Here is a 27683-nt window from a genome sequence, read left to right on the forward strand (position 1 = left end):
CACTGAGCTTGTCTTCTCATATCCTTGTGGGCAGATGCCCTTCATGCCTTTCTCCTTCTCGTAAGACCCAATTTTTAGTAGTGTATAACTACATTCTAATTCAACTTACCATTCAAGGCCAGGTTCTCTGGAAGATGCCCTTTTCCAAATCCTATGTCAGGTTGACCAGTGGGGAATTCTGTAGCATTCAGAATAAAAAGATCATTCAACTTTACTGTAGAATTCAAGTTTCTTTCTTCACGAGTAGCAGTTTTGTATGCTGTTTTCTCTGGAACTACCAAACTCCATCTACACAAGATGCGTCAGTTACGCTACGACATGGTCGTACATGTTGTGATATACGGAACTTGCATCCATAGATGAGTTTGTTTCCCCTTTAATTTCCACACACCTGTGGTGCTGGGGCCAGAGGACTCCTTCATGTCCTGTAATGCAATAAGACTGTCAGTGCTTGAACGTTCGTGTCATGATGGAGGGTGAGCCCCATGATGGGGGGAGCGGGGGGGGGGTGGCGGTGGGTAGCAATATTCCTGCAACTATTTCTATGCTGGGATGGCCAGTAATAATTTCATTTCAAAGAGAATTGACGGCAACCGCATAAACATATCCCACTAAATCCAAGCTAACCGTGACCCTATCCTGACTTGCCCTGAGCCAGATCCCCAAACTGCCCTTGTATTGGCTATTGCTTTTTGTATTAGAGCAGGTAACTCTTTGTAGGCAGGCACCTGCTTAGGAATTGGGTAAATATGACATTCAGCTGTTGGTTTACTAGGCTTCATTAACATGAAGTGGTCAACTGACTTTCCTCAAAAATATGACCCCTTTCCCCAGAGTGTTTCGAACGGTTGAGAAGAAAGTCACAGTTCTTCCTGAAGACACTACATGCACCTTGGCTTGCTGAAGATTTTTCTTTTCTTTCTCTCTCTGACAGACCGTTATCATCACATAAAAATGCAAACTCTGCTTCCTGTTGTTTGTATTCAGACATGCTAGGAAAGCAGGTTCAGGTTCACGGTAGGGTCCTGAAGAGGCTTCCGTATCAGGGAAAGGCCTGACTTGAATGCTTCCCATTTCTTTACGATCTCTGGGCAAACGTCAGTGCAGTAAGGTGATCCTGCAACCTCCTCCAGTTATGAGTAGCCCCTGGCTTACTGACATTGGATTTCTTATGCACTATTTTTCTGATTCTTGAGATCTTATCTCAGAGCTTTTCCTGGGTTCTCAATGTACTGCATGTTCCCAGAGTTAACAAAGATTTATTTTACATGGGCTACATAATAGTGGTCTTGTTGAAAGGTTTGACAAAGGCCTTGTCAGCAACTGTGGCCATAGTATCATGTTCTTTTTCTAACTGTATTTTTTTTGGACAAAATTAATAGGAATAGGATTTCTTTAAATGAGTCTAACAAAGCCCTTTAGAACAATATGAGTCTACATGACCAAATCTTAGTCCCTCTATGAAAAGACAAATTCATATCAAGTGAAAGAATACTGTGACCCACTTTGGAAAGATATTTTTAAAAACTCTTATAAATAATTTGTGACATTCGAGTTGAGTGTTTGCTGAGCATCGAGATAGGTGTTCAAGAACTGTAACTTCAGGGGCGCCTGGGTGGCTCAGTCATTAAGCGTCTGCCTTCGGCTCAGGTCATGATCCCAGGGTCCTGGGATCGAGCCCCGCCTGCATCGGGCTCCCTGCTTGGCAGGAAGCCTGCTTCTCCCTCTCGCACTCCCCCTGCTTGTGTTCCCTCTCTCGCTGTGTCTCTCTCTGTCAAATAAATAAATAAAAAAAATCTTAAAAAAAAAAAGAAAAAAAAGAACTGTAACTTCACAGGCCATGTTGGGAGCAATTTCTAAAAGTTACATGGCATACAAGTGCCAATCAGATCCTAAAGGCATCTTCAACTTTTGGAACCTCAGACTTTGCTTTTTCCTTGGACATCTAATAAACATCAGAGACCTAAAAGAAAGACTGGACTAAACTGTTCCTTTAAGACTGCTTGGTTTGTGTCCATTTTAAAATTGGCTTACGTGGTAGGTTTATGGGTTTCTGATTTGCCTGGATAGCGTAGAGTTTCTGCTCTGTGTAACACTGTGCAGGCTGAACACTCTCTCCAATATATCATCTCATAAAATGTCTTATTGTAAAGACTCTGTGGGTGCCCTTTGCATTCAGAATCAAAAGTGCTTTTCATTATCTGATGAATTAATAAAGACTTCTGACCACATTTCCTCTCGGAGAAGGCCTTGACATGTTTGTTCAAAATAAAAATGGCTCGTATGTTTGGGGTGTGTTTGGGAAGGCATTTCCAAATCAAATAAACTACCTTCAATACTAAAAGCAAAGAAGCAAATTAAACGTTAACAGTGGTTATTCTTCAGGTCACATAGACGGGTGACAGACCTGGTGGGCTAAATCAAAGGATTCTCCATCCTGCAGACAGAATGCCTTTTTGTTGTGTCGAAGCATAAACTGATCTATAAAGGCTCAGAGCTCCTTGCATCTTCAGTGAGGTCGTAGCTCGTAGCTAGTTTATTTATGTAGGCTCCCTTTCCACTTCTCGTAATAATTTAATCCCTATCCAGAAGACTACAGAACACTGAAAATAACTTATTTTCAGAACACTCCTTGGCTCTTGAGCTATAGGTGTTGTCTGTGCGTGACCAACATTGCCCTCTGGAGGCAGAGATGTGGCCTGACTTTCTGATGGTACCTTGGAACCTTGTGCAAAATGGAAATCCAAATGATAAATTTTCAAGTGACAGTGAGACATGAGGACTTGGAGGCCATGAATTCTATCCTTCCTACAGCATGTTGTATTTATGGCATCTGGATACATTTTCAGCTTTTCTTGAGCTACTGCATCGACCACATATTCAAGAGACTTAATCAAGACTCTCAGGGTTAGAGAAGTACATGAATGTGAATCAGTGTTTAAAATAAAAACCCTCCCCTGAAATCACCCTATTTTAGATTTAAACCTTATGCTACTTCACATATAGGAAGACTATGTCATGAGGACACGAGTCTCTTCCTTTAATTACGTTTAAGGGTGAGTTGACATTTCAGAAAAATAAGTGGAAAGAACATTCTTACGAAGGACCGGAAAGAAAACGTTCAAATGGAATTTTAATAAAGTGTTTAAGTGGATACCACGTCTTATTTCTAGCTGTAAAGGGTGATAAAAAAATAAATGCCCATTTTTTTATTCCCCATCTTAGGATGTTTTAATGAGTTTGGCCAAAGCTGTGGCCAATGCTGCTGCCATGTTGGTATTAAAGGCGAAGAATGTTGCCCAAGTAGCTGAAGACACAGTCCTACAGAACAGGGTGATTGCTGCCGCCACCCAGTGTGCCCTCTCTACCTCCCAGCTTGTGGCGTGTGCCAAGGTAAGCCAGCTGGTACCGCAGGCCCTTTTCTCCAAACGTCACATGCCCTAGTCTGCCTCCAGTCACTGGGGGAGACCAGACGCAGAATTTGTTAAAATTGTCTATGATTTAGAGCTTGCATCAGGTGTTGTCTTTAAGATGACACTATAGGATTTTGACATTAACCACCCATTGTGCTTTTATCGTTTTTTCGTTGCCCAAGCCCTCAGGCAGGGGTCCTTGTCTGTGTCTATTGGCCATTTCTGCTTGCAGATCGCCGTGTCTCCCCTCTGGACTTCTCAGTGTGTCTTATTTACACCTGCACACAGAGTTCTTGCATTGTACAGAAATGTAGTAGAGCATCACGAATGGGTTCATAGATAACCTGCTGACTTGGGGCGCCCCTCCTGCACTGCACCAGTGTTAGAGTGAGGGTAATCAGGATTAAGTTCACTGTTGCCCATTATGATGTGCACACTCTGGGTGTCGGACTTTACCTTGTTGAGCACATCATCCCCAGTTTGCCAAAGAGAGAACTGAGGTCCCTAAATGTTTGTAAGTAGCCTGAGGCCACAGAAGTCCTCCGTGGCAGGACCAGGGTAAGCCCAGGCCTGTCGGATTTCACGTACCCTTTCCTCACCGTGTGTTCGTGCATCAGAAGATGGGAGGTGTCCGTTTTCTCAACTCGATGACATAACATCTTCTATCTATCTGTGACCAGCTTAGCCTGGCATTTCCTATCCTGTGGTGGGATTTGCAGTGTCAGAAGGAGGAGTCCTGATGGTATCGCTCCTGCTTTCCTTGTGCACCCTCCAAGTACCCACAGATAACTGACAGAATCCCCCTGTTCTTTAAAGTACCAAGAGGTACAGAGTTCCAGATGTCTCTGGAAAAGAAATACAATTCCCTTAGATAGTCTTGTTATCCTAGCTCAGGGGACTCAAGTTAGATGTTCCTAAAAGGAGGAGGCATGACATAAATACCAAAAATTTCTCTCTATGGAAGTAGTCAGTAGAATAGTTACGTATCACTGAAGAAGATAAAAATTAATGGGCATCAAAAGTCACAGAGATAGAGTGAAATCATCAAGTATGAGAAACTTCAGTGATGGTTTAGTGTAATCCCTGGTCCTCTAAGTAAGAAACCGAGGTGCAGAGCAGGAAGGAACATGGTGGAAATGCTAGGGCACAGTGGGGACCGAGAGTTGACCCTCAGTGCCCAAGACCCGCTCCTTTCTCACTTTAGGTGGTGAGCCCCACCATCAGCTCCCCCGTGTGCCAGGAGCAGCTGATTGAAGCGGGCAAGCTCGTGGACCGCTCAGTGGAGAACTGTGTCCGCGCCTGCCAGGCAGCCACCGACGACAGCGAGCTCCTGAAGCAGGTCAGCGCAGCGGCCAGCGTGGTCAGCCAGGCCCTGCATGATCTCCTGCAGCACGTGCGACAGTTTGCCAGCCGAGGCGAGCCCATCGGCCGCTACGACCAGGCCACTGACACCATCATGTGTGTCACCGAGAGCATCTTCAGCTCCATGGGCGATGCTGGTGAGGGGCGATGCCGGTGAGGGGCGATGCCGGGGGTGGACGGGTCCTATTGGGGTTCCCTCGTGGTGACGATTGTGAGTAAGAAAGGTGACGGCTGCCTGGCAAGGGCGAGTTGTCATCAGCCTCTGTCAGAGACTTCCTCGCTGAGGCTGGGAGAAAGATGGAAGACTCCTAATGTGCCCATCCATGGCAACACTTAAAGAGTTCATTAACTAGGCTTTTTAAATAACTTCTCAGCAAATCCCATTTGTTAGAAGAAACATGTCGGATGTGGCATGGTAAAGTTGACGCAGCCACAGGAAGTGCAGGAATGAAGCTTGGAAGGAAAACTGTATTCTACTCACAGGTCCCAGAGAGAGGGTCACCACGTGCCGTGTGGGGTCCCAGGGGAAGCAGCGGGTTTGGTCAGTTTGCAGAAGATAGGAGTGAGGGAGAGACCTTAGGTTGTGGCCTTCATCGGGATTTCCATTGGAAAGGCAAGGCAGGGCAGGGTGAACAGCTCAGGACTGCTTAGTTTGACTATTTGCAGCAGGCTCTACACGATAGGGGTCATCATAGCCTCCTGGAATCAGGCCCTGGGATGAATGAGGCCTAAGGATATTGCGTCCAGGGCTGTGGTGGCCAGATAAAGGAGGTGTGGTTCCAAGCTGCTTGGTTTGTGTATCAAAGGCGTGCTCCTGGCTGGACTTTCGCTATCTCTAGAAGTTGGCTAGCCTTCAGAAGGGCAGTCTCTCTTGAGCCAGAAGGGTTTTTTTAAGATGTCAAACATCATAATATCCAGAAAATTTTTAAAAAGGTAAAATGTACCTTTCAGTCTATTAGTTGAAAAGTAAGTCTCCCCAGGCCCAGCCCAGCTCTATCCCATCTAAATCTCCAGATTTGGCAACTCACCGATTTCTGTTTTACATGATCTTCCTATAGTCTCACATGCTTGTGTATGTGTATATATGTATTTTTAACACCATCTTTCTTTTTATATAAATGGAAATGCATTATTTATACTCTTCTGCAACCTTTTTCTCTTAATATATCTTAAAGACATTTTTCATGTTGAACTATATGCTAATCTTTTTAATGGCAGCATAATATTCTACTCCATGGAATTCTATCATAATTTACTTAACCAGTTATCTTTAAATAGACATGTAGGTCATTTCCAAGTTTTTTGGTTTGCTTCTTAGTTTGTTTTGCTTTAGCAAAAATAATACTATAGCAACTCTTTTTATAAAAATATCTTGGTTTACTTTTAGGGCTATATGTAATAAGTGGAATTTCTGAAAGGCTCTATGGTTTGCAACCCTACCAGTAGTTTGTAAGAGGTTTGTTTTCTTCCTTGTCAGCACAGAGCCATTCTTTGTAACAAGTATTGAAAAGAAACAAATAAAAACGTGTGCTTTTCTGTATCCTCCTTACATGATTTAGGAAGATCAGCATACTCTGCACATTTGGACTTTTTGTTGTTGTTTTGTTTGTTTTTTAATAAACCGTTTATTTTGGAATACTTTCATATTTAGAGAAAAGTTGCAGAGGTAATACAGAGAGTTCTTATATATCTTTCCCATTTTCCCTCATTTTTTGCATCTTCCCTAACCCACAGCACATTTGTCAGAACTAGATTAACCTTGATGCATAACTATTCACTACTGACATGATTCAGATTTCACCAGATTTTCCACTCAAGTCTTTTTACCATCCCAGGATCCAATCCACGATACCTTGAATTTAGCACATTTTGATTTTTATGAGAGCTTTTTTTCCCCCCTTAATATCACAGTGTTTTGGCATCCTCAAATGACCTTTGGGGGAGGAAAAATTCCCTTACATTTGAGTAGTTTTATTTTAAATGTTTACTCTTATACCCCTCCTACTTCTAAAAGAAAATTGAAATAGATATCAGTAAAATCACAGGAACAGTAAAACCAAACAATTACTACTAATAAGATCAAAACCAGCACTAGGAAGAAAAGGGTGAGCAAACAGAAAACTGATAGGAAAAACTGAGCCAAGACAAATGTTAGCAATTGAGCGTGAAACTGGGGTCTGTGCTTCCTATTAGTGAGAGCCAAATGACACAAATACAGTGTATCATGTGATATTATTCATCTGGAGTTAGGTAACATGCAAATTCTTTCAAATTTCAAAAGTAATTTTTTATGCCATTATGCAGAGTTTATTATAAGGACTTTGTGTAAGTGGTTCCTGAAGTGAGGTAACTAATATTTTCTAAATAACTATTTTACTAAATCGCATAATAAATCCACATAACTTTGTTCCCTGCTTTCTCTTTCAAAAGAATTCCTCTTTGCTTCGTGGTGTCCTATTTATCCCTCAGAGTTCAAGATGGAAGTTGGGTGTGTTTGGGGTGTACAGTCCTGGTAGCCATGGGGAGTATTTTCGGTCCTGGGTCTAAGTGGGCTGCATTGCTTAGGACTAGAGCTTGGGGGCTCCCTTCTCTCTGTCCGTCTTACCAGAGGTGTGTAGACTAGACTGTGCTGGTTTTGAGCTTTAGAAAGCAGACGGACAGATGGCATTCTCAATCCCGTCCCATAGGTGAAATGGTGCGCCAGGCCCGGGTCCTGGCCCAGGCCACCTCAGACCTCGTCAACGCCATGAGGTCAGATGCAGAAGCTGAAATCGACATGGAGAACTCAAAGAAGCTCCTGGCAGCTGCGAAACTCCTGGCCGACTCCACAGCTCGCATGGTGGAAGCTGCCAAGGTATTGCATTGTATTTGTTCAACGGGAAAGGGAACATTATTAAGAGTTAGGATTTGGAAGGTACCCTGAAGATAAAGAATGGTCAGCTGAGCGTGCATTTTTGTTGTTTAAGACCTCTATGGTTGTGTAACATTTAACCTTGTTGCGTTGGGAAAGGAGAAGGGCATGGAACATGAGAATAACACTCTTTAAAGGGAGTGATGCTGACTCAGCTGTAGACGACGAAGTCCCTGCTCAGTGAGCACGCTCTCTGTCCATGGGGTTATCGCCATCAGCTTATTGCAAATGGTGATTCATTTGAACTGGAGATTGTCAACAGCAGAGTCAAATAGGCCTCTTCTTTTGCCTGCAACCTGAATATTACTTTGTCCTCCGTTCGACTTCTCAACTAAACTCCTATCACGATTTTACATAGTAGAGTGCTGCCTCACTGTTCTTCAAATCCCAGTAGCAGTTTTCAGTACTCTACAACAGCTGGAGTGAAGAGTTAGGAGTCAGCTCTCTGCTTCTTTGACAGCTGTGCTCCAGCATGCGGCTTCTAAAAGCCAGTGATTCTTATCTCAGGGCCCTGTTTCAGAGCCCCCCGTAAAACATCAAAGGGCGCGTGTCTCAGTTCCGCCCCCAGAGACCCTGATTCACAAGGTCGCTGGTGGGACAGTGTGTGTACGTGCAAGTCAGTTCGCAGAAGATTCTGATTCCCTCCTCGAGGTGAGAACTGTATTAAATGGAGAAAGGTATATTTCTCTATGTTTCTCTTTTTGTTATTATGCAACTAGCATACGTTTTTGGTGGAATTAATAGAAAATGCTGATGAATATAAATAAAATAAAATCATCTTCCACTTCACATGCCTAAGTTAACATGTATTTGTTAATGTATTTCTGTGCATTTAAGATTCATTAAAAGCCCCCACATCCTGGCCTCCAACAGAATACGAGTTCACTTCAAACTACCTAGGATGTGAATTCTTTCACTTAAAATGTGTTATGACATGTGGCAAATCACGTAGACCTTCCTCGACTGACTCACCATTGTAGTCCCTGAGGGACTGTGATTTCTTGGAGGTACCTCGTGAATAGGCTGAAGAGAAACCCAAGGAGGGGCAGGGTCTGAACTTCCTTCCTCTGTCCCCCGAGCCCTGTTTCAGCCGAGAAGCTCTGCCCTTAACCATCCCTTTTAGTCAAAAATATGTATTAGGCTTTTTGGTGCAGTGCTTAATTTCTTTATGGTTTTTACGAGTTCTGCCCCCCCCACTTCTAAGTCTAAGCATAGCTATTTTAAGGAAACCTTCCTGTTCACAAAAAATTAATTGGCAGACTGGAAAGAACCTTAGTGTAAAATCTAATCAATCCCTATTTAACAAATAGGAGAATTAAAACGATTAAGCCTACCATCACATAATCAAGATTGAGCCAGGACCATTGTGTATATTTGTTTCTAGATGTGTAGTGCTCACCAGACCTTACTGAATGTACCATGTTACCAGAAACTTGTTTAAGTATTTATTTCTGATTATTTCTATCAGCTGGGACAATGGTGTTTCCATACATTCTTTTAGTTAAAAGTTGTCACTTGGTCTTCATGACAGTATTTTAATTTGCAGAATTTTGTTGAAAGCTAAAGAGTCTATGATGGTTAGAGCTCCAAAAAATATATTTAATGTGCAGGAAAAAAATACATTTCATAATCAGTAACTAAGATTCCGGGCCAAGATTAGTACTGTATATCTAATGTACATTCATCATGAAAGAGATGTTGCTAAGGAAGGATCCAGATGCCCACTTCAGAGTCAAGTGCAGAAATGATGGTTTTCTGCTGCCCAGAATACCAAAGGAAGGCAAGTGTAGGAGTGGTTTAAATACCTGATGACCAAGAAAATAAAATAAAATGATTTTCCTAAATTTGCAAAAGAATGCAAAAGTAGCCCAGACAACCTTTCACACATGAAATACAAAAGCAGAATTTGTTTAGTTGCTAGAAATACAAAATCAAGACTACTTCAAGTGTTTACAGTGTGAAAGAATGGAAGATTCCCTTCAAAAGCATTGCCAAAACACTTTCATCACAGACGTTGAAACTGTTCCAGCCAGGATGACTTCCTATAACTTTTATAAATAGTTCAAAGAAATAGGTTCTTGTAAATGGTCAATGTGGCAAGTTGGCCGTTTGGAAAATGGAGACATTGGAAAATCGATTTTCGATAATCGGCGTGTGTGTTTCTGCTTTTGTCTCTGCCTTGGGAGTAAATATTATCACCCTGAAGTGTTCATGAAAAGAAACTCATTCATCTGTACACATTAAGAACTGGTCTCAGAACATCCAGACTCGGTGAGAAAATTCTCAATCGCCGCTTCTGTTGCAGGTGGGAGTTGAAGGCTGGATGTGCTTTAAGTCTTTGTTAATTATTGTGCAGTGAAATTATATCACATTACCATTAGCCTTTTCCCTACTTCAGAATTCCACCCATCTCAATAAAACCCATCTGCATACCTAAGACACTTGAACCTTCAGCAACAGTGTGGCCATGGGCCGTGCATGGCCCTTTCTCTTTCCCTGCCCAAGGGAAGGGGCATGGGATAGCTCTCATTATTTCAGTGCAGTGGAGTCCCAGCTCTGCTTTGCTATACTCTCCAACTCAGGTTTTCCAGGAATGCAGTTTCTAGGCATGGTCTTTCTTAAACAACATTTCCTTATTTTGGGTGGTGTTCCCAGCCCCTGTTTATCCTATGTTCTTAGCCCATCCACATTAACTAGTGCTGCAAGACAGGAGAATCTTTCAGCAGTGACGTGTGTCTGTCACTCCAATCAAAATCAAATTCTCCCTGAGAGATCTGGGGTGGGGGGAGGGAGATTTGTCTTAACATCTTTGAAACCATGGATATCTGACCACAAGTTAATTTACATGGATGACCAAGGCTAGGATCGCAAGGGTTTAATTACCACCAGTGGATTTCTCTTGTTTACGGCTGCAGCTTTGAAACATCCCCTGGTAGATTTTTTATGTTGTTATGAGATGAAACATATTTATTGTAAAGATACTGCTTGAAGCATTTGCTCTGTCTTCCAGATATTTTGTATTACCAGGACAAAGTAAAACTGAAGGCACGAGTTCAGCATCTGTGGCATGCTGCCCCATGGACCTCTCAAAATCTCTTATTTCCTTCTCAGGGGGCTGCAGCCAATCCTGAGAATGAAGACCAGCAGCAGAGACTGAGAGAAGCTGCGGAAGGCCTCCGGGTGGCAACAAACGCCGCCGCCCAGAACGCCATCAAGAAAAAAATTGTCAACCGATTGGAGGTGGGTAAAGAGGCTGGTTTCCTAGGATGTCTGTTTTAGATTGCAAAGAGTTTATCTCAAAGAGTGACCAAATGAATAAGGCAATGCCCATATAAAGGAAGCTAAATCAAGATTAACGATATGGTCGAATGGTTAAGGTACTCATAAACAATTTGAAATGTTGCTTTAGGTACGTTGTACATTCAGGTTCAGTGGCACGTTGACACTTTGAAAAATAGCTTCAGCTCATGGTTTCAGTAAGCGAAGTCTTTTCTGATTTTAGCGTTCTTGAATAGAATTCCATTTTTTTTTTTTAGGAGGAAATAGGGATTTTTTTTTTCCCCTGGCATTAAGGGATGCCCATGTTCAGAAAGGACCTTTAGCTGAAAATATATAAATTTTGTCAGAGGCAGTGACTCTTTCAGGACTCCCAACAGAAAACGCAAACTTAGAAAGACTGGAGAATGGGGATCAGGCCTTGGTGGAGGGGTATGGGATGGAGTAATAAGAAAATATTTTTGTCATTTTTCAGAACATGTGTTTATTCTCAGGGGAAGAAAAGGAAATAGCAGTAGGCACAAACTCTGTAAGAAAATAAATTTCTCTCACGAAGGTACACAGGAGACTCTTACACTAAAATTTGGGAGGTTGGAGGCCGAGAACCTGCCTGTCTGATGAATCCCTCCATGTAGTCTGCTGGATTCTGGAACAAAACTGGCCTCCTTGTTCTTGGAAGGATGTGAGAGACACAATTAAGTTCTCTGGTGGGGAAGCCTGGGCGTTTCTGAAGCAAGGCTTCCCGTGGGTGGCAAGAGGAGAGCCATGGGCACACGAGCGTTTGTGCCGCTTGTGGGGGGGAAAAAAACCAATTCCCCTAAAACATTTAGACTTGATGCCACTTATCAGTGCCATCGTGGTCTTGGAATTGATTGTCCCTTATCTTTTTTGAGAGAGACAAATGAACACTGGAACCTGAGCTTCCAAGCGTGCCTGTCTTTATCGCTCGTCCCAGGGACTGCAAACCCCGCGGAGATAACGGGCCTTGTTAGACGAGGCTCCTCAGTGGCCTTCAGAAGGCAGGGCCTGGGCCTGGGGCGCCCTTTCTTACACGTGCGGCTCTTCCGGGGGAGGGGCGCATGTCCGTGTGCGTGTGTGTGAGGGCGCACTCGAAGCCTGCCTCGCCTCCTGTCGCTCTCCTCTGCAGGTGGCAGCCAAGCAGGCTGCAGCCGCCGCCACGCAGACCATCGCCGCCTCCCAGAACGCGGCCGTGTCCAACAAGAACCCCGCCGCCCAGCAGCAGCTGGTCCAGAGCTGCAAGGTGAGCTTCCGGCCGCCCGAGAGCCAGGGCTGCCGTAGATGACGCGGATAGCCTTAGAGGGCCAGGCGCCGCCGTAATTCGGTTACGACCGATCACCCGGGCCCCTAATGCAGTTTGTTCAGGCTCCCGTGTTCCAGGTGTGTCCACACACACACACACGCACACGCACACACACACACGTCTGGTTTTTGTCTCCTAAGTGGATGGCCTGTGTCTGAAGGGAGAGTATGGTGCTTTTTCCCGCATTGTCTTTCCTTTGTCTACTTTCTCTTCAAGAGACCAAATCAAGGAGGATCAATAACAAGGCCATTTTCGAGCTCTGAAATAGTCACGAAGCATTGAATTTCCAGAGTGCCTTTCTCCCTCTGAGAGGTGGGCCTTGGCCTTCAGTGTGTGCTGGTGGTAGGAGGGTTGATTCCCTGCTCCGCATGGGTTGCAGGTTTATTTCATCCCGTCTGGCCTCAGTGACCGTGTGCTTTGGGGCTCTCTATTGTTGCCTGTTTGTTCTTTTGAGACCCGGGCCTTGATGGCATGTGTTGGAGCCAGCATGCTCCAAAGGGCTCAGTGAACACCTCTGTTGCTGCTTCTGAAGGCCCAGGGAGTTCACTCTCCCAGGACACCCCTGAATGGTGCCAGACACAACATATAATTGCATCACCATTGCCCACGTGTTGGCAGCATGTCTGACTGGAGTCTCCCAAGGGTGTTTGCAGTGAGCAGTGGGGGCTGAGTGGAGAGCTGTATCTGTACCGAGGTTCTGAGAGTTGACTGCACTGTCCCGACTTTTTCACACCTCCTCTGTGACACGGTTCACATGGAAGTGGTGTTACCACTTCTACCTCGGAGATGGCTTTATTTCTGAAGAGAAGCCCCCAGAGCCCTTCAGGTCCTGATTCTGGGTTCTCTTGAGGCCAGCCCCCCACTGAGGAGCAGAAAAGTCTCAGTCAGGCCCTGTCCTCAAGACTGGATGCAGACTGAAGGGGTTTTTCTGCAAGCCAGGCTCCTGTAGAGCGTGTGTGTTGTCTGCTAGAGCCTCAAGTCAGCCGGCAGCATGGGTGAGAAAACTCTTCTCAAAGAGCACTTGCTACTCGTGTCCAGGACAATCCTACAGGATGGACTACACCCCTCCCCCCTTTGCAGAGACTGAAGATACTCAGGGTCTGGGCGTCACTGTCAGGAGATGAGAGCTTTACTATGTATCAGGTTGCAGTGGAGAACAAAGTGGACCCGATTACTGGAGCAAGTCCTGAAGAGGATCTGAGGAAAATCTCATGGAAATATTTTTTTTTTTAACGCTTGCTGGAATGGGTTCCAAAAAAAATAGGTCAGCAGGGTGGGATACGGTTGGGACCTTCATCAGCAATGGGGGCCACTGTGCTGTGACCGTTGAGGACCTGGCCAGTCAGGTGCGGAGTGGCCACAGACGGGAGAACACAGAAAAGGGAGAAGGCTGGTCTCCTACGGCACAGAAATACTGCTCCTCCCTCCTCCACCCTGGGCATTGGGATTTCCAGTTTGAGAAATGAGGAGGGCTGCTCCGAGGAGGAAGACCCGTAGTGACAGGAAGGTGACGGACAGAACGCTTACCTGCCAAGTGAGAAACCAAAGCACTGACATAGGCTGGAAGTTGAGTACTTCCCTTACTTTTTTCTCATCATTGGACTGTGAGACTTGAGTTTATCTACTGACGAATTGTATAGATTCTTTGTTTGCTTTGAAGCTCTAAACTGTAATTGGCCAGGCTGGTATTCGTTGCAAGTGGGCCAATGCAGAAAACAGACCTCTTTACGGAGACTCGTACTGTGCTGAAATGTACAGGGACCTTCAGGAGCACAGAGTAGAGCGTGTGTGGGAGACAGCTACCCAGAGGTACTGTGTTAGGATTCAGTGTTTTTAGGGACCCAGCTGGCTTACAAGTGCTGGGTAAATGCAAGATTTGGGACAAGCATGGCCCCGGTGGGATAGCACATCCCAAAAACATCCATCCCTGGGGTCCTTTTCCCCCCTGTTTTCGTCCTTCACCATGCTGGCTGTGCTCTGTTTTAATTTTCCTTGCTTCCTATAGGCGGTGGCCGATCACATCCCTCAGCTGGTCCAGGGGGTGAGAGGGAGCCAAGCCCAAGCAGAAGACCTTAGCGCCCAGCTGGCTCTCATCATCTCCAGCCAGAACTTCCTCCAGGTAACAGTCACCTTGGTTGTGCCCAGAGCACCCCCCACCCGTGGGGTCAGGGATGCCCTTTATCCTTAAGGAAAAGAATTACCCAGTTCCACAGCCACAGCCAAGTCTTTGCAGTAAGCAGACCTTTGAAGGCCTTCCCATTGTATTTCCACTTTCAGGAGAGGTGGATTTAGTTTGGCAGAGCAAAATGCTAATATGTAGGGAAATTGTCCTGGGAGATGGCCCATAATCCATTTTTCTTGGGAATCTCATCTTTATTTCTCCTCTGTGAGGGAAAGCATGTGATAAGTTGCAAGTTTTGTCGAACAGCCTGGTACTAGGTAGTGCTCTAGGTTTGCCAGTTTCCAGAGAGTCTAATGTTGTTATTCACAGACTGGGGAAAAAGAAGTGCTAAGTGCATCTTCTCCAAAGGTGTGATCTTTTTTTGTGGCAGTTGTACAATTAGTAAGTGGTGTCCATCTTTGCCAGCTACGGGGTAGATTCATTTTAAGGAAAATAAAATGAGACCGTTAAGTGGTGGGAAAACTCCCTTTTTACATACTTCTTGTATTCGAATCCCTCTGCACTTCCTGTATCTCCTGAACAGTTCATGAGATCAAGTGAGCAGACTCTTCCTTGTCCTTTTCTAGTTGAACCTGTGGTTACCGGACTCACTGATATGTCTGTTGGGCTCTTTTTCCAAGCGCTGTAACTCCAGTGTGAGCCGAAGGCAGACGCTTTAACCGACTGAGCCACCCAGGCATCCCTGTATACATTTTTTTTAAATTGGGATTTATTGTGTGTAGACTCTGTTTTTCATGTGAACATTTGTATTATGAGCATTTCTGATTTTGAATAATCTATCGTTTGACCACAGCTATGCTCTGTTTGGGTATTCCCTCGCCACTAGACGGACAGGTCGTTTTCAATTACTTGCCGTCATAAACAACCTGTGATAGGATAAAATTCTTCATGTATGCTCAAAAATTTGTATTCCTCTTGAATTATTAGGATATGGTCCTAGAAATAGGATTGCAAGTGGCTTATTTTTATCTTGGGGACATTGAGTGTTGTGGCTTGGACAGGTGTTTCTCTTTTCATGTGGTTGGTTCGAGGGCCTGGAGCTGGTTGTGTTATCCCTGCTGCGGGCAGGCTTCTAGGGTATTATGATAGAGCCATGTAGACATGTTTCAGGTTCGCTCTGTCCCCACTCTTATTCTTCCCTTTCCTATCATTCTTTTAATGTTGGCAATCATATACACATCAGATGGTTTCAAGAATAAGGCAGAATTAGAAATAAGTAGAAATGGAATTGACAGACCAAAGAGTTGGTAACGTTTTAAACTTCATTCATATGTGTTGTAAAATGGCCCTTCTGGAAGGCTGAATGAATCTAAATTTACATGTAGCAATGCATGGAGCACATTTTCTTATACATCTTTTCCAAGTTGGGGAGTCAAACATTTAAAAGTAGGTTGTTGACAGTTTCTCAGTGAGGTTCTTATTGTTTGATTTTGCGTTTCCTTGATTGTCACAATGTTCAGTGTGTTTCGTGTTTCAGTTTTTATTAAGCGAGGTTACCTACTCACATTTCAGGCTGGTTTTTTTTTTTAATGAATTCTCATGTGTTATTTATTAAAAATATTAACTTCTGTCATTAATGTTTATTTTCTGACACTTAAATTGTTTCAACTTTACTAAGAGCAGTTTTATAACATCTATAGTAAAACCCCTAAAAGTGTATATTTTTTGGTCCAGACATTGTACTTTTAAAGTTTTATATGAAGAAAATTATGAACGTGTGAAAAATTTTAGCTACAAAGCTATTTACCATACTATTATTACACTGGGAAAAAATGGAAACATGCCCAACAACACAGGATTGAGAAATATTAACAGATGCATACAATGGAATACTATACAGCTATTAAAAACATAGAATATGTGAAACAGGGAGTTTGAAAAATAGAATAAATAGTATGATCTTATTTTTGGAAATACAGATGCATGCACACAGGCATCCCTGCATGGTGAGATTATCTTGGGTAGTGAGATGTGATGTGACAGGTCATCTTCTTTCATTTTGTCTGCCCACATTTTTTATTTTTTTTTTTTATTTTTTTTTTAAGATTTTATTTATTTATTTGAGAGAGAGAATGAGACAGAGAGAGAGAGCACGAGATGGGGGAGGGTCAGAGGGAGAAGCAGGCTCCCCGCCGAGCAGGGAGCCCGATGCGGGACTCGATCCCGGGACTCCAGGATCACGACCTGAGCCGAAGGCAGTCGCCTAACCAACTGAGCCACCCAGGCGCCCCTACCCACATTTTTTAAAGCAGTCTCCTGGATGTATTTGAGACACGGATTCAAGAGCTATTCTAAGGAACACAAACGTATTTAATAAACTCTCTCTGAAATCTGTTTTAAATGAGAATTTCAAGTCATCATAGTAATATTGCCCTTCTCGATGACACATACCTTTTTTTTTCCTTTTTCTTAACATTTCTAGAGCCTACTGCCCTAGAGTATCTGATCTGGGGTGGCGATTTTCAGGGGTAGTCTGGATGGTTTTGATATTCCTTGTTTTAGGACTAGGTAAGTTCTGGCTGGCTTGCAGCATTGCTGTCTGGGTGTCTACTGTCTGCCTTGTGCTGCTCAGGAGCCCTCTCGCTCTCTGCTCCCCTCTTTACAGCCTGGAAGCAAGATGGTGTCCTCTGCCAAAGCCGCAGTGCCCACCGTGAGTGACCAGGCTGCAGCTATGCAGCTGAGCCAATGTGCCAAGAACCTTGCCACCAGCTTGGCGGAGCTGCGCACTGCCTCACAGAAGGCAAGTGGATCCTTGTCACAGCACTTAGCCCACTGGGAACGGAGCTTCAGATGCCTTGCTGCTGGCCGTGACTGGGGGATTCGCCAGGACCGGAACACTGCTGGGCATATTTCTGGGCAGAACTGTCTGTTCCATTTGCTTGGTCTTTAAAAGACGCCCATGTAGATTAGCTTTTACCATTTTTAGCCACTATCTCCTAGACTTAGTTTATCACCTTCCAGTTACACATGACTTTTGTTAAACTATTTTAGGTTACATGCTTCCCCCTCCCATACCCCTGGACAAGCAATGGCCCACTTTTCACAATCTTAGGGGAGACAGGTAGTCATCAGTTTCTTGGTGCCAGGTAAATTGTAGGCCAAAATAAGTGATCGTATCTTCCAGGTATTATTTTGTGGATTTAATAAATTATCTAGGCAGCAAATTTATTGGGGGGAGGGGCCGTTTATATTATCTTTTTTGCCCTGAAAGCTTTTCCCATTTTACATGGGAGCATTCACCTTAACAGCGTCCTCAAAAGAACGGAATTAAGGATTAATGAGTTTCTGTCTCTAGCACTTATTAATTACCAACGGACCTCATTACTGTACTGTTTGATACGTTATTAGCATGAAGTTCTGGCATGAATTCATTTTTCCTCGTTGTAGCAAGCCCTTTATCGAAACAGGAGGCCTCCTACGTGAGCAAGGGAAGAAGGTTAGAAGCTGATTTGAATTATTAATATGAACAGTGCACTATATCACCAAAGAAAAATATCCACAGCTTTAGGATAATACTCGATTTTAAAAAAAATACCTTGAGCTGTGTTTCTCAACGAGAGGTCCAAGGACCACCTGCACTGGAATCACGTGGGAGCATTCAGAATGCAGGTTCCTGGGCCTCACGCCTGAGCAACTGAATAAGAGTCCCTGGTCATAGAGCCTGAACATCTGCATTTTACAAGTGTCATCAGTGAACCTTAGAGACATACACACCTCAACAGCTCTGGAGCTATGAGCCTCAAAGTGGGACTCAAGCAAGACTGTCCACTGGGTGTAAGAAGATCCTGAGAGCTTTAAAATATATTGTTTTATATAAGTAAGGGTTAAGAGTGTAGGCTCTGCAGTCAGACTACCTGCATTCAAATTCTGGCCTTGCCATGGACTAATTTTTTGTGACCTCATCAAGTTAATTAACCTCTCTGTGCCTCAGTTTCTTCACTGTGTACTACTAGCACATAGCAATCAATCAGTTAGTATTTATTGCTGCTGTTGTCACTGTTACCTTAAAAAAAAAGAAATTAAGATGTACCAGTATTTAACACACTGATGAAAAATTTTACACGTATACTTTATTAACATGTGTATGGGGGGATGTGATCAAAGCATTTGGAGACCAGTATCTTAAATGATCAAGAGAATGAAGTAGTTTTCTTAAAACAATTGCTAAAGGAAAAAAAAAAAAAAACTTTTGTAATTTTTAGTATGAAACGGTAATGGTTTATAGTCTAGAAATTTGTAGAGAATCAATAAGGTTGATAAAGACTTGTGCCCATAGTCCTAAGTCCATTCGTTCATTCCTTCTTCAGCCACCCACAGCGTGCTTCTCAGGCCTCTGTGTGCACACATACTGTACTAGGGGCTCTCTCTCTAGAACCCAGACACAGCAAAGAAGGATCCTCTTAGTCTGAGCAACAGATGCATTTCTGATAAAAATAGCTTCAAGGAGATTTTAAGTATATCTACTTATGAGACAAGCATAATTGATTATTTAGGGAAGTTAAGACTGACCAAGGTTGATTTTGCTCTATCAGGAAATGCATACTCCACTGGCTTCCTGTTGCCAGGGTTGGAGAATCACTGGGTACATGCAGAAAGGCATTTTGTACATTGCAGAGTACTGGGGACACTTTGTCCGGACAGTCTGTACACGTATTCCCAACTCTGTTGCCAGGCCCATGAAGCCTGTGGCCCTATGGAAATCGATTCAGCTCTGAGCACCGTGCAGACACTCAAGAATGAACTGCAGGATGCCAAGATGGCGGCTGTGGAGAGTCAGCTGAAACCGCTTCCGGGGGAGACGGTAAGGGATGTTAGAGCCTGCTGCAGGGTGGGACTCCACCTCGTGTAATGATCACGTGAGGCATTTTTAGAAGCTGGAGTTGGCGTGCCTGAATCACATATATTTTGAAGGCAAAGCCCTAGAATAGCCCCATTTTTAAGAACTGCGTTGAGATAAGGATGGCCTTGAAGGGGCATCTGGTCATGGTCCTGTGTCTTGCTTTCCTGGGGCTTCGCTAGGGATGAACAAGTGTCTGTCACTCTTTTTCATAAACAAGACACATCCTAGTGTTTGAGGCCAGTGTTCTGATCCCACAGCCTTTTTCTTTGAAGAATGTCCAGTGCAGCTGGAGGAGCTAGGTTTAAAAGTAGGAGTTCTAGCTTCTAGCTCTAGCTTGTATCCTCAGCTAGCTGTAGACAGTCTTGCATCTCCTCTGTGTCTCAGATATTTTATCTGTGAAAGGAATAGCAATGAGGTTATAAAGGTGGACACAGAAAATATTTTCAACAGACATGGTTTGAAAAAATATTGACTTAGCGCAAGACAACTAGGATGGACGACAGCAAAGCACTTTAATCCAGTACAAACACAAGAGCCGGGGGAATGGTGGTAACAGAGCTCTAATTTGATCATGTTATGGTGCCTCCTGATGCTTATGTCAGGGTTTTCTTTTTTTTTTTTTTAATATTTATTTGTTAGAGAGAGAGAGCGAGAGAGGGAACACAAGCAGGGGGAGTGGGAGAGGGAGAAGCAGGCTTCCTGCTGATCAGGGAACCTGATGCGGGGCTCGATCCCAGGACTCTGGCATCATGACCTGAGCCGAAGGCAGACGCCTAGCGACTGAGCCACCCAGGCGCCCCTATGTCAGGGTTTTCTTGGCTAAAATTCTACCAGTTCTTCTCATTTGTGTGTAGCTCCTTTTCCACATTCTTAAACATTGCTAATAAATACCACCATTTGGTAAGGTTTTTGTAAGCACTGTATGTGCACAAAATCAATCTAGTTTATCCTGATGGTAACCTTGGTGAGCGAGTTTTGTGAATCCCATTTTACAGCTGAGGAAACAGAGGTGCAGAGGTAGGTTGTCACTATTCTGTCCAGTGTCTACCAGCTGATAGTGGAAGCAGAGTTTGAATCCAGACCTACAGGACTCCAAAACCCATGCTCTTGATCCCTCACCTTGAGAGCTTCTACTCTTTTTTTTTAAATGTTTTTTTTATTTATTTATTCATGAAAGTCAGAGAGAGAGAGAGAGAGGCAGAGGCAGAGGGAGAAGCAGGGAGCCCGATGCGGGACTCGATCCCAGAACCCTGGGATCATGACCTGAGCCAAAGGCAGACACTTAACCATCTGAGCCACCCAGGCGCCCCGAGAGCTTCTACTCTTAACTACTGCTGCTCTTTGGATGACCTGCAAACTTGTGGAATATACAGGGACTTCCAGAGCAGCTAACTTACCATGGTGCAATGGTAGATAGGAAGCCCTCAGAAAATACTTGTTAAATCATGCTACTGCTAATTGTAAAGACGAGGAAACTCAGGCTCAGAAAAGTTACGTCACCTAACTAAGGTCACCCAGCTAATGATCAAGTCAGGACTGGCCGCAGGGCCAGCAGCTTTGTAATGTAGTCCATGTGTCCCTTTGCAAACTCCTGCACTCCAGGGAGCCCAAGAGAGGCTGACATGACATGAATTCTGCCTTTACAGAAACCTGCTGGTCGGTTAGAATGTAAGAAACCCCGTGTAATTTTTAAGGAAATTGTTTGCCCCAGAAGAATGTGTGTGCTGTGTTAGAACATATTGTTGGCTAGAACATATTGTTGGCTCTGGGTTCTTTTATGTTTGAAGGCACTGCCTATCTTGGGAAGCCGTGTTTTAGAGTTAAGAAATGCACACATTCTCTGACGCCTGTCTGTGCTCTCACGGTATGCCTCGAGGTTCTGTTCCAAAATGTTGTCCTCATCTAGTAATCAAATAATCATCCATACTCTGAGCCGTCAGTAACTTTGTTCTCTGAATTATTTATTCAGTTTACAAAGCAAGATGACGTGCTGTTCATGGGAAGCAAGCACTTTGCCCATTTTCATAATCTCATTTACCACGGCAAACCTCTCCTATTGCATTTCCTTCTGGTTAGAACTCCTTGAAGTATAAAGATCGAAATGAACAATGTTAATGGCCCCACATGCTAGGAAGGCCGGACCGCTGGATGTCTGCCCACTTCCTGCCAAGGCATAATTCATTCTCGCTAAGGATTTGTTGCAGACTTTCTAAATTAGCTTCGAAAGGCATGATGCTAATAGCTACCATTTGTTGAGTACCTACATTGATTCTGAGAACTTTCTAAGCTTAAGTATTAGGATCTGTCCAGGAAACCAAGGCATGGAGAGGTTCAGTAACCTGCCCAGTCTCTGAGAGCTAGCATGTGGGGGGAAAGAAGCAGAGGACAGGGGCCTGAACCCAGATTTTTTTATTCTGAAGCATGGGCTCTTTCCCTTCTATCACCCTACTTTTTGCACCACTGGTATTAGGTGGGAAAGAGCTAAGGACCACTATTTGATGCTCATTGTTTGTATGCTAAGACTATAGTGTATGTTGCTTTTCTTCTAAGCTGTCTTCCCCCTTGGATATTCTTATAGCTGGAAAAATGCGCTCAAGACCTAGGAAGTACATCCAAGGCAGTGGGCTCATCCATGGCACAGCTCCTAACCTGTGCTGCTCAAGGCAATGAGCACTACACAGGTGAGACTCATACCCTTCGTGATGCCCTGTGGCCAGGTGCAGACCGCTGGGGCGGGGGGGGGGGGGGGGTCATTCCTATCTCCACGTTCTGTTGTCAGCCAATGTCATTAGCCATTCTGCTGAGCATGTAGCAGTATCATATTATGGTTCTAATTTGTATTTCCCTAATGAGCAATGCAACTGAGGGTTTTTCCATATATTGGCCATTTGGACATCTTGTGAAGTGCCTCCTCATGCCTCAGCTGGGGTTCATTGATTTGACCATGAACCTAACTTTGTTTTTCAACAGGAGTTTACAGATTTTTCAAACTCTTTCCCTGTGCTTGTTACTGGGCTTGATACTAAGCATACAAAAATGAATAAAATATGAAGACCCCAAATTATTGTGGATCACTCCTCCTAGACTATAAGAAACCGTAATTAGAGACTTTTAGGACTATCTCTGTATGACTGTTGGAATCTCACTAAATTAAAGGGATAAAAATAAAAAGGTCAAGGAGGAAAAGATGACAACAAATAAGATGCCAGTGAAATTTGCAAAGATAGAAGGAGACAGATGACCGGAAGCTGATAGAGCCAGTGAGAACAAAAACTGAAGTTCTCCAGGGACAGGGCAGCAGGCAAAAGACAAGCTGACTTGTGCTGCAAAACCCTGAGGGGGTTTGAGTATTGGAGACACAAGGTACCCGTAAGGGCAGGAGACACCTTTAAACAGGGCTATATAGAAACAGATTGTGTGATTATCAACTCTAGGAAAAACACCAGGTTATATAAGGAAATGTCTTCCTAATAGGAAGCAGACATAATAGGAAGACCCTAGCTACCTAAAATGGAAACATGGAGAAGTTTCATTGTAAGCCCATTACTCGGAAGTAGGAAATGTGTCTGAAGAAAGCTCAAAGAGCTGAGTGGCTCCAGGAAGGGAATGGGATGGGGAGGGGTGGTTATAGATTGTTGCTTTTGTTACACAGTAGTGCTGCTTGACTTCTTTAGAAAAATGTATACGTTGTTACTGAAGTGTAATAAACATCCAGAAGAGAGCTGTTAAGTCCTAAATGTGTGCCTTTGAGAGTTATTATAAATTGCAGCCAAAAACCACCACCAAGATCAAGCGGTGGAACATTTTCCGCACCCACCACGTGCCTTGTGCTTCCTGCCAGTCATTGTATTTCCTCCTCCCCAGAGGTAAACACCCGTGACTTGTAACCTTGTAACGCACAAGTTGATTTGCCTATTTTTAACTATGAATGGAATCGTGCAAGGTGTGTCCATGTGTTTTCGCCGCTTCTTCTGGCATTATGGTGTGAGATGCACGTGATTTCGGAAGCAGTTCTTTCCTTTCTGTTGCTTCCTGTAATATTTCATTATGTGAATATACCTGTTGGTGACTCTTTATACCATTGATAGGTAAAGGTATGAATAGTTCTCGTACAGGCTGCTTAGTGAACAGAAATAAGCATTTTCTAAATAGATACCTAGAAATGGAGCTGCTGCGTCCCAGGCTGTGCTCCACTTGTTCATGTTCCTGTCTCCACGTTCTTTTGTCAGCCAACATCATTAGCCATTCTGCTGAGCGTGTAGCAGTATCATATTATGGTTCTAATTTGTATTTCCCTGATGAGCAATGCAACTGAGGGTTTTTCCATATACTGGTCATTTGGACATCTTGTGAAGTGCCTGCTCATGCCTTTTGCTCTTTTTTTTATCTTTGTCTTAGTTGTAGGAACTCTTTTTCACTTATACGTATTTCCTTTATCTTGGGGCTTACCTTTCACTCTCAAAGCTGTTTCTTGATGAACAGATTTTTTAGAATTTTAATATAGTTCAATTTACAGTGCTTTTTTTCCTTTATGGTTACTAACTTTCTTGTCCTTTTTAAAAAATTTGCCTCTCCAAAATCAAGATATTCTCTTCTATTATGGTCTAGAAGCTTTGTTTTACTTTCTATATTTAGAACTGTGATCCATCTTCAATTGAGTTTTGTATATGAGCAAAGAGGGTCCTTACTGTTTTTTTCTCTAGGATATCTATTTGACCCAGCGCCACTCACTGAAGCAATCATCATTTCCCCAGTGGTCTTCGGTGCCACTTAGTCCTTAAGTGAAAGCTATATGCAAATCAGCTTCTGATCTTCTACTTCTTTTCCAGTGACTTGATTGCCTGTCCCTACCTTAGTAGCACACTTCCCTAATTACTGAGTTTTATACTAAGTATTAATATCTACTTATGTAAGTCCTCTGACTTCATTATTTCTCAGGTAGTGCTGACTATTCTTAGTCCTTTGCATTTCCACATAAATTCTACAATCAGCCTGTCCGTTTCTACCCCCCAAAAAAACCTGTTCATTTTTTCTTTTCTTAATTGGAGTTATACTGAATCAATTTGGGGATAAGTGACATTTTCACATTCTTGAGTCTTCTAATTTGCAAATAGGGCATGTCCCTCCACTTACTTAGATTTTCCTTTTAATACTGTTTTATAGTTTTGTGCCTATAGTTTCATGCATTTGTTTTCATTGTAATGTGCTTGATATATTTTATCCCATTTTCAACGTTTCTGTATGCTTTTATTTAACTTGTATCTTGTGAGCATCATGCAGTTGTTTTGCAAAGTTAAGGGTTGTTGATGCAACATCTTTTTTCTTTTTTTTTTAATTTTTAAAAGATTTTATTTATTTGAGAGAGCATGAGAGCACAAGTGGGGGGAGGGGCAGAGGGAGATGCACATGCTCCACTGCTCAGGGAGCCCAGCATGGGGCTCAATCCTAGGATCTGGGAATCATGACCTGGGCCAAAGGCAGATGCTTAACCGACTGAGCCACCCAGGCACCCCATCAATCTCTTTTTTCAGTTGGGGTATTTGTTCCATTTACCTGTAATGTAATTACTGAGATACTGGGGTTTGAATCTATCCTTTTACTCTTTGTTTTCTGAATGACTTACCTGTTCTGGCTTCCTTTCTCTGTCTCTTTTCTTCAGATTCATATGTATCTGTTAAGTTCTCTTCCTTTCTCCTTGATTAGCTTGTTAGTTATATATTCACTGACTATTCTGGGATTTTTAAAAGTAATATAAACTAGTGGGTTCACCACTTCCTGGATGGTGCAAGAATCTTGGGACACTTGAACTCCCTTTACCTTTCTTCCAGCTCATTCTTTGTCGTCATTGTGCGTTATAATTATACAGATACTTTAATCCTCTCCATACAGTCTCCATATTGTTTCATACAGTCAGTCAGTATCCATTTAGATTCAACTCCACATTTACCCTTTCCATTGTTCTTTATTCCTTCCTCACTCTCCATGTGCTGCCACTGGGGATTATTTCCTTTCTGCCTGCAGAACTCTCTTCCTTTCCTTCAGTGTGATTTTACCAGTAACAATTTCTGTCCATTTTTGTTTGTCTAAAACTGCCTTTGGTTAGCCTTTATCTTTGGTAGATAATGTCATTTATAAAATTTTAAGCTGACATTTCTTTTCTGCCAGAACTTTGAAGATGTTATTCCATTGTCTTCTGGCTTCCTTTATTTCTGTTGTGAAGTCAGCTGTCAGTCTCCTTTTGAGAAAGTAATGTGGGGTTGTTGTTTTTTTAAATTTTCTTAAATTTTTAAATTTTTTAAATTTAAAATCAATTAGCCAATGTATAGTATATCATTAGTTTTTGATATAATGTTCAATGATTCATTAGTTGCATATAACACCCAGTGCTCATCACATCAGTGCCCTCCTTATTGCCCATCACCGAGTTACCCCATCCCCCCACCCACCTCCTTTTCTGCAACCCTCAGTTTGTTTCCTGGAGTCAAGAGTCTCAATGTGGTTTTATTTTTCCCCTCTACTAGCTTTTTTAATTTTTCAGTCTTTTTTTCAAGCAATGTACCTAGAGAAGTTTTATTGGGTATTTATCCTGCTGTAGGTTTTAGTACTGCTTGAAAATGGGATTTGTTGTCTTAGGTCTGTTTTAGAAAATTCTCAAGCACTGTATTTTCAAACAGTGTTTCCGCCCCATTTTTTTCTCTTCTTCTCTGTAGATTCCAGTTACCATATATTTTGGGCGTTTCCACTGTTTTATGTGTCTCTTAATCTTTCCTGTACTTACTGTGATTTTTCTTCTCCATGCTTTATTCTGCATATTCTCATTTGATCAGTCTGCAGCTCATTCTTCCTCTCTTTAGCTGTGTCTATTCTGCCTTTCAACCTCTTCCGAGTTTTTAATTTGAAATGTCCTATTTTTCAGTTTGAGAATAGCATTTGATAGTTTTTGTACACTTCCCTTTCTCTGCTGAAATTTTCTATCTTGCCATCTAATTTCTTAAACTTAGTTATCACAAGTTCTTGAAAGACCTGGTTCAGTAATTCCGTTATTTGGATCATCTGTGGGCCTGTGCTTCTGGTCTGTCATTTTTCTCCTCTTGGTTTTCAGCTGTTGGTCTTACCTCTTGGTGTTTCTGATATCTTTTAATTTAATGCTAGACATTGGTATTTTAAACTGAAGAGATAATGTGAGGCTCTAAATTGTGTTTCTTTCCCTATGGAGGATTATTCTTTGTTCCTGGTATGTAGTGAACATCTAGGCAGATCACCATAATATGAACAGGGACTGGGCTGATTGGAAATTGTGCGGTCTATTTCCAGTTTGTTTTTTAGGGCACAGGCCTTTGTGTATCCCGTCAGAACATCTGTGATGTTTACCAGGGCCATTCTCTACCATGGGCTCAGAACTGTGCTTTTTAATCCTCCCAGCCCCATGAGATTGCAGGAAGTTTTGCTCAGCTTCTGGACAAGTTTACAAATGAAGGAATGCCTTGAGGGGAAAAGCAGCCCTGTACACCCTCACCTCCCCCCCCCCACCATGCTTTCTTTCTTTTTAAAATCTCATCCTTCTTCATGCCTTGGTTTCTCTCCACTGCTGTCAAATAGATGTTTTATATGATTTTTCCAGTGTTTTAAGTTGTGTCTCTGAGGGGAATTGATCTGCAATAAGCTATTCTGCCATTACTATAACCAAAGTCCTCTTAGATTTTTTTTTTAACTGTGTCTATTTATTACCTTGAGAATAGAGACAATAGGAGCACAAAAAGAGTTCTCTGTAGTATAATATAGTACCTGCAATAATAAGAATTTTATCCTAATGGGAGAGTAAGAGAAACTGTCAAGAGTGAACTGGCCACCTGATCAGGGTTTTAAGGATTGTTCAGCATTCATTTAGCATTCAAGGAGGAGGAAAAGTATTTATAAATTCTTACAAAATGGAGGGTACATGAGAGATACGAGTTTCAAAAATTTCTACACATTTCTACCCTCTTCTACACAGAAGAGAGCGCACGTGTGGACAGCTTCTCCCTGGGTCTCAGCTTCTTTCCAGGTCTCTCATCCTCAAATGAGGTGTGCGGGATAGTCTGGAGTTACATGTGAGCTGCCCACTGGCTGGATTCTAACACAGATGTGTTTTTGTTTGGCTCTGGCAGTATTTAAACTCTATCTATGGTGAGCTGAATACAGTTGTACATAGACCTCTTTCCAGATCCCGTGCGACAGATTAAAAACCTATGTCATACCAGGTTTTTACCTTGTGAGTTTGCCATGTGGGCTGGTGCCGTCTACACACGACCTACATAATGCCAGTCAGCAATAACTACCATTACAAAGCACTTCACTACATTGCATATCACTGGTGGATCTTCTTCTTTTTTTTTTTT

General features: G+C 43.0%; 1 protein-coding gene across 1 annotated transcript in view; it reads left to right on the forward strand.

Annotated features, from left to right (window-relative positions):
* The window catches only part of TLN2 (talin 2), a 408095-nt gene that overhangs the window by 267432 nt on the left and 112980 nt on the right, over window positions 1–27683 (forward strand). Inside the window, exons 20-28 of the mRNA XM_081831869.1 lie at window positions 3226–3393; window positions 4618–4912; window positions 7463–7629; window positions 10798–10926; window positions 12110–12223; window positions 14289–14402; window positions 17071–17205; window positions 19138–19266; window positions 21884–21986. Coding sequence (XP_081687995.1) covers window positions 3226–3393; window positions 4618–4912; window positions 7463–7629; window positions 10798–10926; window positions 12110–12223; window positions 14289–14402; window positions 17071–17205; window positions 19138–19266; window positions 21884–21986 — 1354 coding nt within the window. The remainder of the gene's footprint in view (window positions 1–3225; window positions 3394–4617; window positions 4913–7462; window positions 7630–10797; window positions 10927–12109; window positions 12224–14288; window positions 14403–17070; window positions 17206–19137; window positions 19267–21883; window positions 21987–27683) is intronic.

This window comes from Leptonychotes weddellii, chromosome 9, assembly GCF_054177405.1.
Source record: "Leptonychotes weddellii isolate Sample4059 chromosome 9, ASM5417740v2, whole genome shotgun sequence".
Classification (NCBI taxonomy): domain Eukaryota; kingdom Metazoa; phylum Chordata; class Mammalia; order Carnivora; family Phocidae; genus Leptonychotes; species Leptonychotes weddellii.